The sequence below is a fragment of the Poecilia formosa genome, unplaced genomic scaffold (assembly GCF_000485575.1).
Source record: "Poecilia formosa unplaced genomic scaffold, Poecilia_formosa-5.1.2 Scaffold67, whole genome shotgun sequence".
NCBI lineage: Eukaryota > Metazoa > Chordata > Actinopteri > Cyprinodontiformes > Poeciliidae > Poecilia > Poecilia formosa.
Window position 1 is genome coordinate 2,376,057 of NW_006800006.1, and position 19,200 is coordinate 2,395,256.

The window sequence follows — 19,200 nt, forward strand, 5'->3', positions numbered from 1 at the left end:
TAGCGGTCGACAACTTAGCGGGCAGAATGCCCGGTCCCAATCAGGAGCCGCAGAGCTGAGGCAAAACATGACGGTCGAAAGTGCTGCATCTACGTCTTTTCAACCTCTTTGCATTCTCGAATTGTCTTTGTTGCATTTCTGATTCGGATGTTAGTTATGTGCTTTGGTTTTTAGAGCCAGGAGCATGTCTGTTTTGATCAAAGACATCTTTAACTTTTTTTGCAGTTGATCATCGGGATTTTCTTTTTTATGATTTTTTTCAACTCTGGTGTCTTTTACTTGACAGTGGATTGACAGGAAAGTGGGTTGGGAGAGAGAAGGAAGACATACAGCAAAGGTGAACAACCTGTGACGTCCCTGTAGAAGACTTGTACGTGGGTCGCTTGCTTTGCCCCTGAGCCACTGCTGCCCGCTGGTCATCAGGTTTTCTTTAGGTGTCATAGTTGCCCCTTGGCAACTTAAAGTTTTAGTAGATGTTTAGCATGAAATGTTTGAGATCTGGAGACTGGTGAGGCTGCCCCATGGCCTTAATGTGCTTTTTCTGAACTACTCCAAAAGTACGTTGAATGTTTTTGGGCATTGGTTTGTTCTGGCAGAGATGAAAGAAGTTCTTTCCAAGATTTCATGGTAGATGGCCTCTTCCTAGTTACTTAATAATACTGCTCTACTGGAGACGCAGTAGAGGTACTGATGTGGGAATTCTTAGTTTTATGGAAGGGAACAATGTGTTTGGACTGTTCTACTCATCTCTCTAAGGCAAGTTTTTCCTTGGCCACATTTAGGGGCTTAACTGACCCCAAGGTTTACCACCTCTATGCTTCACTACATGGATGGTGTTGCTTGAGTCACATTCAGCATTTTCCTTAATCCAAACATGGCAGGTCAGACTGACGTCAAAGGGCTCAATCATTGTCTTGTCTGACCAACACACTTGCTCCCGTTGTCTGTTTGGGGTTTCTATTGGCTTCAGATCCTCCTAGTTCATGGGGGGGTGGTCCCTACACACCAGACAAAGAAGAAATAAGGTTGTGCATCCTTGAAAGTGTTTTGTGAAAAGGCCCAGAGAAGCAGCTAAGGAGGGCTATGGGAACTCTGGAGGAGCTGCAGAGACTCATAGCTCACCTGTTGACAGGACAAATTAGTCCTGCACTCTACAGATGTGGATTTACTTCTGACAAGAGACATTGTTGAAGGAAGAAAGTTGTTGAAATAAAGAGAACATAAGAGTTTCTCTGTGCAGTTTGCCGTAAGCCACATATTAGAGCTATTACTTATAGAAGAAGGTGCTCTGATGACATGAGGCTGGGATTTACTCAGCAGGTCTTAATGCAAGTCTTAACGTGTGGGGGAAAATGACGCTGCTTGACTTTCAGCAAACTACTGCCACTATAAAATCTGGTGGTTGTGATGATTGTGGGGATGATTTTCTTCAGCAAAGGTACGGAAGATAAATGGAGATAAATGTTTGACAAGAACAGATCCTGGTAGAAGTGCCAAGACTCAGGGTTTGGATCAAATCCTACCCATGTTCCACCCAAAGTTCAGAGATAAATCAAAGTGAGGACTTAATTGTTAACAGATGCCCTCCAGCAAGCCTGACAGAGCTAAGAAATACTTTTTTGCAAAGAATGGAGACAAAAATTCTCTAGATGAGCAACTGTAACTGCAGGAAAAGATTGTTCCACTAAGTTTTGACTCTGCAGGCCTGAATACAAATCCTCTCTACACTTTTTTTGTTTCAAAGCCAGGTGTCACTTAATTATGCACTACTTTAAGTCGGTCTGCCACATAAAATTCAATGAAGTTCAAATGTTAAGGGGGCATTAATAAATTGGCAAGACACTGCACTGTACTGTAGGAAGCTGAAATCAGGCGTAGCAGCCATTGATTTGCTCTTGGTGCCACATGGGTTCACAGGAAAACTAACAAGAAACTTTTTTGTAAGTCGGCAAACTCGCAAAATACCACAGGAGATCAAATTATTTCACCAATTGTTCACGGATCTCACCCCACAAAACACCATCCAGTTGCAGTTGTGTTCAGATGATTAACGCCATGTACCCCCATCAGGCTCCCTTCTGCTAAGTAATTTCAGACAAATGTCAGCCTCATAATCACTAATGTGTTTTCATGTGACTCTCTGCGTTGGCTGAATGCCCCGTCTCCGCTACTGCACTTCCCCCTCTGCCGCCCCTCTGGCAGAGTGAGGGAAGAAGATGATGGAAGGGTGAAAAGTGTGATTAGATCGGTGAGCGTGTAGCTTTCCGAGGCACTCATGTTCGGCTGCCAGCATTCGACTTTAGCTTTGATATCGCGGTGACGTTTCGGCCGTCTCAAGTCCCACCAAAGGCCTGGAATAACTAATCACACACAGATACAGTTTCTCAACAGAGATTTACTTTTTTAGCTTTAGCTTAAATCTCCAGCTGTCATACAGACGCCTGAAACAAAAATGAGTTACATTACGTTTATAATTCCAGTGCTGCAGGTCTTAAAAAGCTCCGGCTGTCAGTCAGTAGCTGGGGGTTGGGAGTGGGGGGTATTTTGACAGAAGCACATGCATCTGTTTAATAAATTATTGGAAGAAAAAAGCAAAAAAAAAGACCGTAAGTTATGAGGAAACATGTTTTTCGATAAGGGAAAGCTGCTGAAGAGTTGTGGCGTGAGAAGCTAAAACTGAACAAAGCGCAGAAGTGCGTGTGCTTTGCTCCTTTTTTAAAATAAAACTTTGGATCATAGCATGTCAATTTCAGTGCTGTGGAAAGGTTTTGGCTCCCTTATGGATTTTTTGCTTTTTGTCACCCTAAACAGCAAACCATCTAACTGACACTATTACAACTTGTCCTTCCAAGTACTTTTTTGAAAGGTGTTTAGTTTTACACTAGATGTAAGACGACACACATCTTCCAAAAGTTTCTTCCTTTGTTTCATTAGTGCAAAGACTATTTTCCCAAAATGTTTTTGGGAGGAATGCCAATTGGACTGTAGACCTCTCCAAAAGCAGGAACCGGTCTATAGCACAGAGCATTCTGGGTAAATACAACCAAAACATACGCGTGAGTCTAGTGCCAGTGGGTGAAGTAGTCTGTCATCTTTTACCAAAGACGAAAAAGAAATCCTACAGCTGCTAAAATCTGACACCACTCCATTTTCCTTCACATTTTCTGAAGAAGGAAGTTGCGCTCTTGTCTTCTTTTTTCCTCCAATGGTTCTTGCTGCAGCGCCACCACAGGCAAGAAGGGGAACAGGTTTATTGAAGTGTTTTTGTTCATTTCACACTGCAGTGTAGAAGTGAATCTGACCAGCTGAAAATGAAATTTTGGTAATTTTTGGACCCGAATCGAACCGAGTCTACCGGACTGCCAGGTGTGAAGACACTCCTGTAACCCTTTCCTGATGTTGATGTTAATGATTCTCATCTTGAATTTCTTTGCTGTTTGAGATCTCACAGCCTACTTCATGTTGTCAGACGGGTTTTAATTGTGTCAATTACTGACCCGAAATTGTTTTAGCTCATGTAAGTGAGCCAAAAATTTTACTTTAATGAATGGGACATTTTTACTTGAATCCTCATCTTCTATTTAGTCTTGATCTTGACATTTATTGTATTATCTGAAACACATAAGTGACCATGTTTTACCATAGCGCGGTAGGCACGATCAGCTTACATGGAAAAAAGTTAACAGTTTTATGTAAAAGGCAGGAGGTATACAGAATGTACAGTAAATTGCCTCTACTCTCCTTTTTTTTCCAGTTGAGCTAACATCAACCTGCTCCACTTCACCTCTCCCAAGGGGTTTTCAGGCACTTCATGCACATTCCAGCAAAAAAAAAAAAAAAAACCTCTCCAGGTGTGGTAAATACTAATTGCCTCAAATCACTTGGCTCTGGTCTGTTTCCCTCGAAGGTTACAAGGCGGTTATTTGTGGCAGCTTGCGTAGTGAAGAGAGCCTACATGACAGCCCTGTCTCTTAAGGTTGAACCGCCATGTAGCCGTGACTGCTGCGCGTTTCTCTGCAGTCAGCTAAATCTGCTCACACTGAAATCCAAACCCAGCTGGTGGCGGCGTGGGCCGGACCCCTCATGACAACACGCCATCCAGACAACCGCGAAGACGGCAACGGGGGCGGGGGGACAGCTTATCTGCCACGACACCTCAATGCTAATTTGATGTTAATATTTGACTCACAGGAGGAGAAGTCGGTTACACACCTGCAAGGACTTCCTGCCGTTTCCCCCTCCGTCTCTCACCCTCTGGGAAATCCACTCTTCCATCACTCCTCCTCTCGTTTCTCTGAGCTCCGCTGTTCCCTCTCCTTCCCGCTGTGCACATTTTCCTCTCTTTGCCCTATTTCACAATTTCATTCCTCCTTCCTCACCGCCTCCATCTTCATTTGTCTCTCTCGTTTCGTCCCTTGTAGTTTAAGTTTCAACCTCCCTGGTTTCTGGTTTGCCCAGCAGACCAGAACCCGGCCAACATGGCGGCTTTATTCTCAGACCCAATAAGTAATTATTTGTTGCTTTTTTTTTGTATCCACTGCTATAGTGATGACTGGGTTTTATAAGTCTGGTTCAGTCTCTTTTTCATGACATGTCAGTAAGTCCAAGTTACAAAAATATATTTTTTACATTTGTTAAACCTGTCACCTTGTGACAGTTTAATATGAGAAAGATCATCTGTGAAAAGATTGATCTCCTCCTTCTGCTACTGTCTGAAGAAAAGTACAGTTCCCAGTCAGAAACAACCAACCAAAGCCCGGGGGAGGGTCTTAATGTTGTCAGTCAAGCTCAAGTATGTGCTACTAAATATGCTAATGGCGGAGAAACAACTAACAGTTCCAGGAAAATAGTTTACCCGCCGTCATCTAGCCTTAGCTTTCATGGCAGGCTATGCTGTTGTGAACTAGCAGTAGCGTAGATTGACAGCAATAAGATCCGCCTCCTGGTTCTGATTGGTTGATTCTGACAGAGGGGTGTATTTGTTCAGTTGACAGCAGGTCAGTAGGCACTGAATTTTCAATCTGACATGTTGAGGCTATTAATAAATAGATTAGTGACATTTCAGCAAAAAATAGTATTTTAGATCAGGACTTGCAGCTTTATATGTGTCTTAATTGTGTAATATCAAAAATAATTTAACAACGCAAAAAATTAAGTCATATATTTGTAAATATGCGTGTATTAATCCTACATATTGGCACAGCTTACAATATGATCCACATCTGGACTTAGAGGTTTTGGAAAATTTTCTGTTTTGATGTTCATATTAGAGATGTTTAAGACATAATGTTTTCATGCCCAGTCTGAGCGGTCTAAAGTGTAAGTTTTATGAACAGAAAAAGTCTGTTTGCTTTACAGACTTTTAAATTGTTCTTATACACGGCCCCTCACCTGGGAGAGGTGGTGCTGGTCTAAGGGAAACAAGTGGGGGAGGGGGGGCCTCATTGAAGAGCAGGCAAAGTCTTTAGAAACAAAGACGGGATGTAACGACTGGAGTTCTTGTCGGAGCTGTCTCTGAAACGGACATGTATTGATTTATTTCCACCACACAACACCAGACCTATAGACTCACCTGGAGACCCGTTCTTTTGTATGATTGTAGCATGCTGAAGGTGAGTTTTCTTTCTTAAGAAATGCAGATTGACATGCTGTGCTTCTCTTAAAAAAAGAAAAAAAAAAAACAAAAGACGAACACACCATGTAAGAAATAAGAAAAATCTCTATCATCTAACTTTTGGTGAGTATTATAATGGCAAAAAGACTTATTGTGGTACAAAATCCTGATTGTAAGATAACTGAGGGAAAATACCATGGTCTAACTGTATTGCAGTATTTATCCGTGGCATACATCGATACCGGTAATTGGCCCATTACTAAATTATTCCCTCCTAATGTCAGGTCAGGAAGCTTCCATAAGAGACTAATGATCAAGGGGGAAATTTTCCCATTTTCAGCTGTTTTCGTCTAAATACGACTGATGAGACTATTTGATTATACTTATTGATGTAAGTATAACCCAATAGTCCATTTGTCCATATTTATATAAAAAGCAGCTGATCCCATTCATGGGTTTTGAGGCTCCTGGGATGATTACGGGCCAACATAAGTGAATGCATTCTGAAACTCATACATGAAATAATGTGTGCTGGAATGAATCCAAACAACATTTATGTAATGTATTGCCTCGCCAAAGTATTCATACACTTTGTCACATTTTGTCGTATCACAAACACAAAGTACTACGGTAATCAGCACCAGTCTCCTTATACGTAGTAGAAAGATGTTGCTAACTCTTTTAGCTGACTCTAGGTTACAATGATGCTAGCCAATGTTAGCATTTCCACAGTTTCTCAACAGACACATTTAGCGCTGCGTTGTCTTTAGCCAAACAACTTACGTGTTGCTATGTGAACTCACGTTGCTTTATTGTGCAGATTGTATAAATTTGCCTTAGCGGCTAATTTGGCTGATTTGATTGAGTTCACTAAAATAGTTTTTTTTTTTTAATAAAATAAAACCTGCAAAAACAGGAAATTGTATTGTGATGTGGCTGTACATTTATAATAATCAATTTTTTATAAAAAATGATGAATAGATGTTAAAAGCCAAGCCAAATTACAATTGATTAAAACCAACGTTTTTGAGCTTTGCATCATGTTATGTTGCCTCCTCATCTAAAACATTCTTGGAGTTTTGCCCAATTCTTTCCTGGACATTTGAGGAATCCTTGAGTCTCCCGTGGCAACCATTCAGGTCGGCCAAAGCACCTAGTTATGCAAAGCACCACCTGTTGACGTAAAGCTCCTCCCTAAAGCTACAGTCTCCAGCAGAGCTGCTGCCGCCATACAGACCCTCTAGACTAGTGGCAGCAGCAATTATCAAACGCCTTGTGATACGACATAATGAAGGGGCATTGTTGTGATGACTTTCTGAAGGCGGAATGTCAGGAAGAGTAGGAGCTTCTTAAAGAGACAAGAGTCCCAATTTCAGGGCGTATTCAGTTAAATCATATTTGGCATATGGAGCATTTTTATAAGAATTGGAGGCAACATAATTGTCTTGGTTGCGCCTGAAAAACACATTAAACTTCCAACACCACCTAAGTTCATGATTGTTATAGTTCCAAAGCTGTGTGCTGACTCAGATGTGCATTTCTACTAACTTTGACACAAATGACTTCCTTAAAAAAATGTATTTGCTCAGATGGTTCAACCCTAGTCCATACAGTGAGCTTTTTAATGAAAACAAATTACTGCTCATTCAGCACTCCCTCCCTCTCCCTCCAAGACAGCCAACACCAAACATTAAGCACAGTCAGGGATTCTCTAGAAGAAGAAAAAAAAAAGAAAACAGTGGATCTTGTGATTCTGCTGCAACCCTAAAAAAATACATAGAAACACGGATCATGACAATTACAAGAAAAAAGTATGGTAGTAATATAACTTTATATTTGTCATCCTACGACTTCGTTCTTGTACGACTTCTCGTAACATAAACTTATTCTTGTAATATTATTACTTTATTCGCATACTTCTAGTATTTTTTTTTATTATTTTCCTATCATAAAGCTCCATTGTAACTGAAAGACACCAGAATCCCAGAACTATTTGATTTCTCTTTATCCAACTTCTCTCCCAAACTGTGCAGGCAAGCAAATACTTGTCAGCCAACAACGAGCGATAAAAAATAAAATGAAACAAATAAAAAATATTCTCTTCTGAAAGCAACTGAAAAATAGATAAGGTGGATGTCAGGGCTCCTGCCTCTCTTTTTATGTTTTATTTATTTATTTATTTTTTCTGCTCTGGACCTTTCCATCACCGCTGACAAACCTCCAGGAGTTCTGACTTGCCTTCAGACAAGGAAGTGTCATACAAAGCATCCACAACCTTGGGATGGAGGTTTTTTTGCTTTGAGTGAAACGTATTAAATCTGATCCCAGCGTCCCATTGGTCCCGTTCCGTCCTGCTCTTTACTGAAACTTTAATCAGCCCCAGGCCAGAGCCCGGCTACAAAGCTGCGCTCGCTGCTTTGCTTTGGACTCAGTGCGCGGCGCCGCCGGTCATACCAGACCTTCCACCGTCTGCGCCTTGAACGCGGCTCTGATGTGCGGCCGCGGCGGGAGCGACCTGCTGCCTGATGAGGCTCTTCGTCTGTTTCCTTCGCTGCTGATTGATTTTCTGCCAAAAGAAAAAAAAACAAAAAAACAAACTTATGCTTTTTGTTTTTGGTAATCATCTTCATGCCAGTGAGCTGAGTGCCTTCAAACTGCGCAGTGTGGCGGGTTACAAAGGCATTCACACGGCTGAAGTTTCCCAGAGTTTATCTTCTCATAAACCACAAACTATGCGACGCACTGACACAGATTAGCAAATGATTAGGAAGTGGAAGAACAATAGCACAGTGTTTATTTACATTTATTTACAAGTGTATTAAGCCTCCTTCACTCTGATGACCTTAAATAAAATTCTATTAGGTAGAAATAATGCAAAAGTGTTGATAAAATTACTCCTTGTCTAATGGCTGATTCTTATTTTTATTTTTTACTTGCTGTAAAACAAACTTTTCACATGAAATGATGTCTTAATATGTAGTATCATGTTCTTCTGCAGTTGGAGCCAAATAATGAGCTGAAGCGATTTAATTATATACTCAAAACAACAACTTAGTACTTGTCAGTATGTATGTTGTATGGTGTATTTCCTCGTGCAGTGTCCTCTTCTTTACGTTCAGCGTGGTCAGCCTGAGCGCCTCGCAGCGTCGCGTGGCGTCGCTGTCAGAAGCTCTGGAGCCACACAGTGTCACGCGCCTCCCTCACTTCACACGCCATTATTCTTTCTTTCTGCGCGTGACAAGCTGTGATTAGAATAGATGGCTTTGCCCACAGACAGGACATTTCTGCAGCGCGTCTCCGTGTGACAGCACAGGACCACAGAAGGACCGTCTTTCTGCGCCGAGGAGCAGCCAGGCTGACGCGTACTGAAAGCAGGCTGTTAATGTCAGCTTCATTGACATCTGTAAGAGAGAGAGAGAGAGAGAGACGCCCCTCCAACAGAAAATCGAACCACCGGGGCCGAAAAAAAAAAGTTTCGCCGCTCTCCTTAGTGGTCCATCACCTTCACTCCTAATGGAAAAAGTCGACATCATTTGTCCGTATTTGATCCATTCGGAACCGAGAACGTTTTCGTCTTTCGGAGGAAATCATTTTGAAGTTTAGTTTCTGACAGCACACCTCATCTCACTATTTCTTATCCAGTCCGTCTCGCTTTTACGACGACAATTTGTCCGTCGATGCCGTGACGTGGGCACACGTTTTTGAGTTTTCCTTTTTTCCTTCTTCTTCTTCTTCTTCTTCTTTTTCTTCTTCTTCTTCTTCTTCTTCTTCACACTCAGCAGTTTGCGCGGTCCCAGCGGTGTTCCCCGCCGCTGCGCTCTGCTCTGCCAGCGTCAGCGCTTTCATGCGGGCCTTTTCAGACGGACGGCCTGTCACACGTCGCTCAAACCGCGCCGCAGGAACCCGGCCGGGGCTCGCTGCGTTCACGGTTCTTTCACCTAACAAAGGAACCGCTGCGCTTTGACCGACTGACACATTTCTTTTTTCTTTTTTTTTTGAAAATGTTATTTTAATGTCAATCACGGCGACCATCTCTGATAACAAGCAGCAAGTAAAGCAAAATTAAGAAGTTAGCAGCCTTTGTTTGGAATTAAAAGACTGCTGTAGAATATATAGGGAGATTGTAAACAGCTGGCCAATATGAACTGATAAGGTGCTAATGCTATGCTAGTCTGTCATCTGTCAATATCACCTTCCACACACTTTCACAAGTCCAGTTATAATTCAAGAAACCTGTTAAAAACAACAGGTTTTCTCTTAAATTTACCTTTGAAGGTGTTGCTGCTCTTTTCTGTGGCACATACTGAGCAAAAGTGAAATCTAAGGGTTTTTTCTGCGGCAAATGAGAGGAAAGTAAATTGCAAAATTCAAGCTACAAATTAGATTTTTTCCCTCTAAAGGCGCAGTGTTATGTGTTTTCCAGTCACAAAGTTTCATTTTATAGCACAATCAATATGGGGGGTTTGTTGGCCATATGGAAATAGGTTTATTTCACAAAATTGCAATGAAACACTTTTTTTCACATCACACTAGACACCTGATCAAAAACCGGGCGTTACTACTTGTAGAAACATGGAAGAAGACGACAGGAAGTAGTTGGAGGATGAAGGCAGGGCATGTTTGCTATTAACTTATCGCATCAACAAACTTATTCCCATGTGATTTTAATTGTGTTCTTTGGTTAATGGAAAAACCACAATTGCAGAATTTATTTTTTTCAACATTAGAGGAATATTGACAAGGAAACGCAGCAACTGTTGGTTACTAAGAGAGAGCATGTAAGATGCCTTGTTAGATTCTCTGTTATTTTGTAAGTGTTGACTGCTGTATATTTCAGTACTGAGAATTTAACCAATGTTGTGAGTGCCTGCATTTTTTAAATTATTATTAATATTTTAGCACAAGATGGTGTACAGAACTTAGAACATTACTCTGTTTTTCCTTTTCTTTTTCCAAAACAAGCAACTTTCACATAAAGGGACAAAATACGACATGTTAAATTTCTTCTAAAGTAGACTAAAGCTTAGTGCACAAAAACAGCCAAACAACTTAATAATCAAGGACCTGAGGTTCCTTGATTGCAGCATCGGTCCTTGTGAGGAACTTCACTCAGCTGTCTAGACGTTTTGTTTCTCCCTGTTGTTCTCCGTCATCAGGCAGCTGTACAATTTTTATCATTTTCAACTTGAGCCTCACCGGGCATTCAGACATGTCTGCTCTGCTCAGCGGAGCGTTGATGCCATTTGCCTGTGTCCGCAAGGTAAACTGACAGAGAGAAAAGAAATAATTCGTTCAATATAATCCGCTATAAACAGCAGCTGAAACCTTCAGCATCATTTAGATCTATAATTGAGTAATAATGCTCTAATTTTATATTTTATCAGTTTGGATGGCTCTGCAAACCCACAAAGCTTTATCCTTGACCTGACATTGAAGTTTGTTTGATTCTTTAGAGCGTGTAAGAATGTGTTTATTGAATAATTGTGTGCTGCTTTGAGTAGAAGTTGGCGATATGGACTTGGAATTCTGTCACAATATTTTGAGGTCTTATATATAGATTGTGATAAAAAAGAAAAAAGTAATCGTTTTTTTGGCTACGTCTGTATGGCACAGCATTGTTCTTTAAAAACATTCCCATTTGAAATAGGCTCCATCAGGTCACCAAATACTTAAAAACTTAATTTTATTGACGCTCTCGTGGAACAAACAGCGGAGAAAATGGCAAAAATTATATTTCCAATAATACTGTCAATTTTTATGTTTCAAATTTATACTGACAACAATACATCTAATTTCTTATCACAGATAAGACATTTTTTTACGATAAATGAAACAATACAATAAATGCCCACCAAAATATTTTTGGTCTAGCTTTTAGTGCCAATATTTTGAAATGAGATGAGACCAAGTTACATGGAACCTTTCAGCAAGACTTAGGAACTTGCTGAAAATGGAACAAAACGTTTTTTACACCAGTTTTTATGGTGAAATGAACGGGGGAAAAACTGTCCAATTTCCTACTTTTGTGAGGATTCCAGTTTTCTCTGTGTTTTGGACCCAAAACAGGTGACAGACAGTTCATAGCCACATTTAAATATGTAAAACGTCTTCCCCACATTAAACCAAAAACAAGTTACCAAAAACTCACCATTCGTATGTAAGCTCCGACCGTCACGGCAAAATCTTCTTGCTTCCAATCCCCCGGATCCAACCTTTATAAACCCATCGTTTGTAAAAGCGACTAATCTAGCAACCTTTCCACAAACCTATTCAGAGAAAGTAAACACTTGAGAGTTTGAAGTTCTGCACAAAAATCTTCCTGAAGAAAAAAAAAATCTCCACTTGAGAAGGTTATTGAAGACTCTTGGGGGGGCAAATGAGAAACATGTGAAGTGGCTGTCAGTCCCCGGAAAAGTTTGATTAGTCTGCCACTATGGAGGAGCGTTTATTTGCGCAGGGACTCGCTGTTCAAGAAGTACAAACACACCTGTCTGATGAAAGCCCAGCTCTGGGTATGAATGCTAAAAGAATGACGAGCTACATACATGGTGCTACTGGCTTTGGGAACTGGTTTTACTTTCGATTCCTTTGTTTTCTCAGATGAAACGGTCATGTGTCTTTCCTGCGACTCGTATTTTTGTTTCTCTTTGGGTGTCGGAATGTTTCGTAGAACCAGAGTCGCAAACTTCGGTGAAATGACATAAAACAAAGGCTGCCACAGCTGGAGCTCTTCTTGGAGGTCATGACCTCTGTCATATTGACTAAGAAACAAAGTGGCAGAGCCGGCCATCGGTCAGTGACACTGATGGATAGAAGCTCTAATTGTGCCGAGGGGAAAGTGTTTCTGAGTGGAAGTGTTTCACGCCGTGGTTTATGTGGTAAGGTTTTATTTTTGGCAGCTTCAGCTCATGTTTTTCAGTCTGGTGAGGAAAAACTCCAGTTTAAAACCGTTTCCTCATGACTTCAACTAGCACATTTAGCAAAAAAAAAAAGAAAAAGAAAAAATTAAAAATTTCTCAGAAATTTAAACTTATTTTTTTCATTTCCGCTCTAATGACTTGTACCCAGCTTTGCCATGGCGCGTCACGTTTTACTTGTATTCATATCCAATCAATTTGAATAAGTTTTGTTTGTCAGATTAAAAGAACCTTTTGAAAATAACAACCATTAAGGCTTTAAGCACTTCACATCAAGCCCACATTTCTATTTTAAATGTTATGTTTTCCATTAGCTGCAAGTGGAAAATCACAATTGACAGGAACAAAGGATTTCTAGTATCCATCTGTGGGATGGATACTGAGACATTACATTAAACTATGTAATGTCTCACTTAGTTTAGTGATAAAACAAATCGGCTTTTCAAAAATAATCTAATTTCTTTCCCGCATAGAGGATCTCTGGTGAACAGGAGAGTGCTCACTCCGTCTTTTTATGTGAGCAAGCAGCTACATATCCATTTAGCATAATCCTGTTAGAAAGCTCTGTTCTGCTGACAAAGCTAAATTTAAGTGTACCTTTTATATTTTTGAACTAGCAATGTCAACTTTATTTCTACTGCAATTTACAACAATCGGGTTGCACCAAAGGACTGCACAGCAAGAACAAAATAATTAGTAAGAGTCGTTAAAAGGAGACAAAAATAACAGTAGACATGAGTTAAAATAATTAATTAGCTTAGAAAGCCAAAAAAACTTGTAAAAAAACAGAACTAGTTTAAAAATCAAGCCAAAAAAAGTCAACGAATTTTGGTGATTGAGTTAAACATGTCTATCTGTGTTTATTGAAAACATGTTTCATCATTTCACAGTAATGTTTCACCAGGTGTATTTGTGAAGCTCTTTATCCTCTAATGTCTAGACTGGAACATTTCACCGTCATCGTTTACCTCCAGCGGAAACCTCAGCTCTCACTTAGCAGGTTAAATGCTGTGTTTCAGTTAATCGCACACACACACACACACACACACACACACACACACACACACATACGGGCACCGTATGTCTGTTTAATGCAAAATGACATCCCTTCCTGTGAGAAGTGGCAATATCCAACTTAACAGCTCGAGCACTAAGCTCATCCTGATCGACTCTGGGGAAGGACACACTTATAGGGATTGGTTCCAGAGTCACAACGTTGAATGAAGTTGTTTCCAGCTTTATTGAGCTAACGTAATATAACAGCTATTATTATCGTTAAAACATATCTGGTTTCATTCCATGTACATTTCATTCAGTTACATGTTAACACTTTGATTCTTCCTTCACTTTGAGGAAGAATCAAAGTGTGAGTAGCTATGAAAAGAAAACTGTAGCACATAATAAGGCATGTCGGTTGTTTCGTTCAGGCAGATCAACAGAAAGTGTGAATTTGTCTGACCTTTTCCATCCTGAGTGACCTCGTACTTTGTTAGTTTTCATCGTTTCATACTTGGTTGTTTCAGTATGAAGACAGGACGGCAGTCATACCCCTGATTCCTTTATTGAATCAGGACAGAGAGAGAGAGACTCAGGCAGAAAACAGGAAGGCTAAATTCACCTTCGGTCTGTCCTGGAACATTCAGTACTTGGAAATGTTGGCGACCTTTTTTAAAACAAGGTGAAGGGCTGCGTTCACTTTGCAATTGCAACTCGATAATCATTTTGCTCTTCTTTTTTTTTAATAGTAAAACCTTGTTTCACAGATCTGTTCCTCACATACACGATGTAACTTCTGATTCTTTTTTTGCTTTGTTGTTGATTCTGATTCATCTCCGTTCGCTGGCAGCAGGAAGACTAGCAGGAAATAAAAAGTTACAACATCGACTGAACAAAACAAGGAAGCTGTTAGTTTTTATTATATAGTAAGTGTTGATTTTCAGCTAAGCTCTGAAAGCATCTTATTTTTTGTCAGACACATTCAAATAAAAAGGGTAAAAAGTATTTTCTCTAACTCTCAGGTCATCCTCCTTCAGTTTTTATTGACATCTCATTCCTTTGGATTCTCCTCTTTCTCTTTTTTTTAATCCTCCTCACAAACCTCTTCCTTCTCGCGTCAGTGTTTCCGATTGGCTTTTTTGTCTTTCTTGCATCAGCTCTGACAAGCGGCAGACATCCAGCCATCGAAAACCCGAACATCAGAATGGATCGCGTCATCCCGGGAGTCTCTTGATTCCTCTTCTCTCCTCTCTGCAGGTGAGCGGGATCAACGCGTCGCTGAGCAGGAAGCGTGAGCAGCGCGTCCTGTTCATGGTGGTGATCATGGTGATCTTCTACCTGCTCTGCTGGATGCCGTACGGGATCATGGCTCTGCTGGCCACCTTCGGGCCGCCCGGCCTGGTCACACCCGAGGCGAGCATCATCCCCTCGGTCCTGGCCAAGACGAGCACCGTCGTCAACCCGGTCATCTACGTCTTCATGAATAAACAGGTGAGAGGAAGCAGAGAGCGAGGATTCGAGTTGAGGTCACTTGTTGTTTTTGAGTCTTGGTTTGAAACGCTTACAGCAGGTTTCTCTAAAGTTTTCAAGGGGTTTTGATTTAACATCCGCTTTGTGTTTCTGTAAGGAACTTTTTCAAATTTACATACAGAATAATTTACATTCCTATGTGAGCAAATAAGATAAAAAGCTGCTGCTTTGTTATTTCTTATTTGGTTAAAATAAAATGTACTGAAAATACAACCTTGAAGAATCTCAGTCCAATAATTTGGGATATGATGGCGATAAAAACTATATTATTTATATCTGTATCGGATATTGGAAAAAAAAAATTAGATTGGGTATCGTGACGATGTATCCGGTCCTTAAGGACAGATCTGTTCACTCTAATTCTATACTTCTATATTGGCTGTTCTACTCCTAATTGCACCAACTGAATAGATTAAAGTTGTTTTTACATGTTTGACCAAACTTGTGAAACGATTGGTACATTTATATGTGCTGTTCTGGTGCAGTTATCTAATTAATTTGTAATTCATTACATTTATGTCTGTGTTGGAGGGGGAAGGAAAATTATCAGTCAATTCAGCAGTTTTTCTGTATCGGATCGGTATCGGCCAATACTAAACCTCAGATACTGATATCAGTATCGGATGTGAAAAACGTGGATCGATGCATTCCTATTAATCAAACAATAATCTTCCCATTTCCATAAATCCCAGGTCACTTTGAACAAATCTACTCTATACATTTTGCTGTCGATGTCTGGACGCCCTTCCTGTCATTCCACCAAATTCATGGTTTGAACTTCTGGTCAGAACGTTCTGGCTGTGCGCCGTGTCATGAAAGGACTCATTATCCAAAGTGTTGACGGTTAAATTCACACTCTGCCTCAGTCCATCTCGTCAGACGTCCTCTTAAAATAGAAAGTTAACTTTCTATTATTCGGCTACATCACAGGGGTTCCCAAACTTTCTCATGCATTAGCTTTGCAAATGCTGTAAAGACACATCAACTTTCAGAATGCTTACTTTTATCAATGTAATTAATATCTATTTTAATAATGCAAACCATAACTACTGGGAGAAATGAAGTGTGAATATCACTTAGAAATATGAAAAGTACACCATTATTATGAGACAAACAACTAAAATGATGTTGGGTCGAAGGGCAAAACCAGAACTTTGTTAAAAGTTGACGTGAATACACAAATTACTGGCTTCTAGAAGCAAATAAACAAGTCGGTCTCGGCCTGGCTTATTGTTTCATGACCGAGGGGCCGTAGGGTGACGAGATGAAAGCCAAAGCAACAGAAAGAGCTGGAAGAGGAATTCCAACATCAGATATTTTCTCCGGCGGCACGTCTGATCAGAAACCAGCTGCATGCACACACCGAATGGGAAACACAAAGACTTTGAGTAGAAATATTCAATCACAGCCGACCATAAAAGCAATGTCACATAATTTTATGCACTTCTTGTTCTTTTTTTTTGTTTGTTATTTAATTAGATCCGGTGAGCAATGAAAACAAGCCTGTTTTTGTTCCATAATTCTGCCAGACTTCACTTATCCAGCAGGGAGTTTGGAGGTCAGAAAACAATGGCCGAGGCAGATCCAAGAATCTCCTCACTGAAAATTAAATTAATGTATTTTGAGGAAAAGATGTGATGAATATAAATCGGATTTACTGACCCTCGTTGACTTATTAATAAGAATGCTCCTGCAGCCATGCCGCAAAGATAAATGGGGAAAAAAAAGGGAGCTTTGGGCAGAAGTTGTTGAAGCAGGACTCCAGTTACTTTTAATTTGGTCTCACTTGTCAGTCTGTTCCTTCATGAAAATATATTATTATTATTACTGATAATTGTTGATGTGGCACCTTTGTGCTCACAGGATAAATGAATACATTTTTTTTTTCTGTTCTCCAGGGTCTCTCAGTAATTTCAACTATTCCAGCTGTTTTTCTCAGCGGACTTCAAAACATGTTTTCAATGTCAGGGCTTTAAAAAAAAAACTTCACGTGAAGAGCTCTTAACCTGCTGTGTAGCTGTAGAAAAATTCCCTAAATAGTTGAATGAGGTCAGAACCTTGAGAGTTCTGGGAATCTTGTGGGATTAAATGAATTTTAACAAATAAATGTTGGTTAATGTATCAGTTTTCAAATTTTGATTAACAAGCTAAATTACAACAACTGATGTTTATCGCCTCATGCACAGAGTCCACATGCTGCAGAGGACTAATGAGAACACTCTGGTCAGGTTGGGCAATCCTCAATTTAGTTTTGCTTATTGTTTGATCTTTTTCTTTTTTTCCTCTGGATTCTTGTGCTGGATTCTGTATTGAAGTTGTTTAAGACAGTGGCGTCCAAAGTCGGGTCTCAAGGGTTTGCGTCCTATAAATTTTAGATGTCACCCAAATGATTGGCTCAATACCAGGCTGGTAGAGAAGTTGATGACATGTTGATTAAGTCATTTAGCCATTGAAATCAGCTGTGTTGGAACAAGGACGCAACTTAAAGCTGCAGGACGCTGGCTGTTGAAGACTGGAGCTTGACAGCTTTGGTCTAAACACACAAGTGTGTTCAGGACAAAATATAGGCAAAAATACAGTCCAGTTCAGAGCAAATCAGATTTCCAAAGGCTGGCTACAAAGTATTGATGGGGCACATATAGGTGAGGTCATCAGCCCTGTCCACACGGAAATGAACTTTTGTAAACAAAGTCCACAACACGGGTAGACGCAGTAAATGCTGCAGTAGGTATGCCAGGCCAATCGGTGGCGCTGTAACACTGCCACTGAACGACGTGCAGAAAATGTAAAACACCAAACAGCGCCATGTTTGCCCGTTTGAATTCACTGTTTTTAAAACCGTTTTAAACAAAGAGTGTACCGCTAACAGCTTCTTCTCCCAGTGCTAACTATAGAAACAACCAATCAGAGCCAGGGGGCGGGTCTTAGTGCTGTTAGTCATGTTTGTTTACACCCCACTCACACTCTCCTCCTGCTAAGCTACAGCTTCTTCCTTATTACAGAGTTTCTTATTATAGGTGGAGAGCAATTTTATAACAGATTATCTCTCTAGCATTGGACCAACACATCATGGTGACAGGTTTAACACATTTTTATAAAAGTTACATTCCTCAGCTTTTAAAATGATGCAGAACTCGTTGGTCTTTCCCTTGCCTTCTAAATAAAATACTCTGGAGTTTCTTGTTGTGATGTGATAAAATGTGAAAAGGTTGGATGGGTGTTCACAGCTTCACAGATTGTCTTTTTTTTATGGGACATAAACAGAACATCAGCAGAAAAATGCAGACACCATCTGACTGCTGCTGTGGTTAAATCCTGCAACATAGATGGGGTTATTGGAGGTATTGTCACACCCTTTCTGTGCAGACAGCTGATCAAAAATCCCCACCGAAAGAGTTTGTAGTTATTCATTTTAGCCATTTATTTTACACAGTTAAATGTAGATTTTCTTATCCCGTCAGCACAGATGACTTTTATAACTCGCTAAGGGACTTCACACATTTAATTAGAGATTATGCCGTACTAGAAGTCTTAACACCATTTCTGCCAGTGAGACAAAAAAAAAAAAGTTATGAAGCAAAATTTATCAGCCTTGATGACATAAAACCACAGCAAAAATTCAAACTCAAATGAATCACCCTCACCAGCTAACGGCTTCCTTTTTTTTTTTTTTTTGTTGTTTAATGACTTCTTGCAACGACTTTGGATGCGCCTTTTTATCCAAAGTTTACCCTTCATAATTCCTGCTCCGTTTGCTCTCTACGCCTCCTTATCAAGTTGCTCTGTAAAGCAAATCCCTTTGTGCCAACCAATACGTTTAGACACATGATTAAAGATGTTTTCTTCCCCTTCTGAAATATTGTTCATCACGGTGAGAAAACATAATGGGAGATAACTGAGATTGTCTCCACCAGAGCCCACGAATAAAACATTTTCCTCAACGTAATCTTTATTATCGCTTCGTGGTCCAAGTGAAGCTCAAAAAGGTTTAGAAAAATATTCCCTTCAGACCTTGTCAGAGAGATTTATACTGTACCAAAAAGAAATAATAATAATAATAATAATAATGTACAGTCCTCTGTGCTGGAAAAGGAAATCTTATCTCCGAAGCCATTTGAAGTGTAAACTTTCTCCTCAGTTACA

At 40.2% G+C, this 19,200-nt stretch overlaps 1 protein-coding gene across 1 annotated transcript in view; it reads left to right on the forward strand.

The window, feature by feature from the left end:
* Positions 1–15,197, forward strand: part of LOC103140052 (vertebrate ancient opsin-like) — a 69,306-nt gene extending 54,109 nt beyond the window's left edge. The window contains exon 3 of the mRNA XM_016672917.1: positions 14,785–15,197. Within this exon, the coding sequence (XP_016528403.1) occupies positions 14,785–15,126 (342 nt within the window). The 3' untranslated portion in view covers positions 15,127–15,197. The remainder of the gene's footprint in view (positions 1–14,784) is intronic.
* The last annotated feature ends 4,003 nt before the right edge of the window (positions 15,198–19,200 follow it).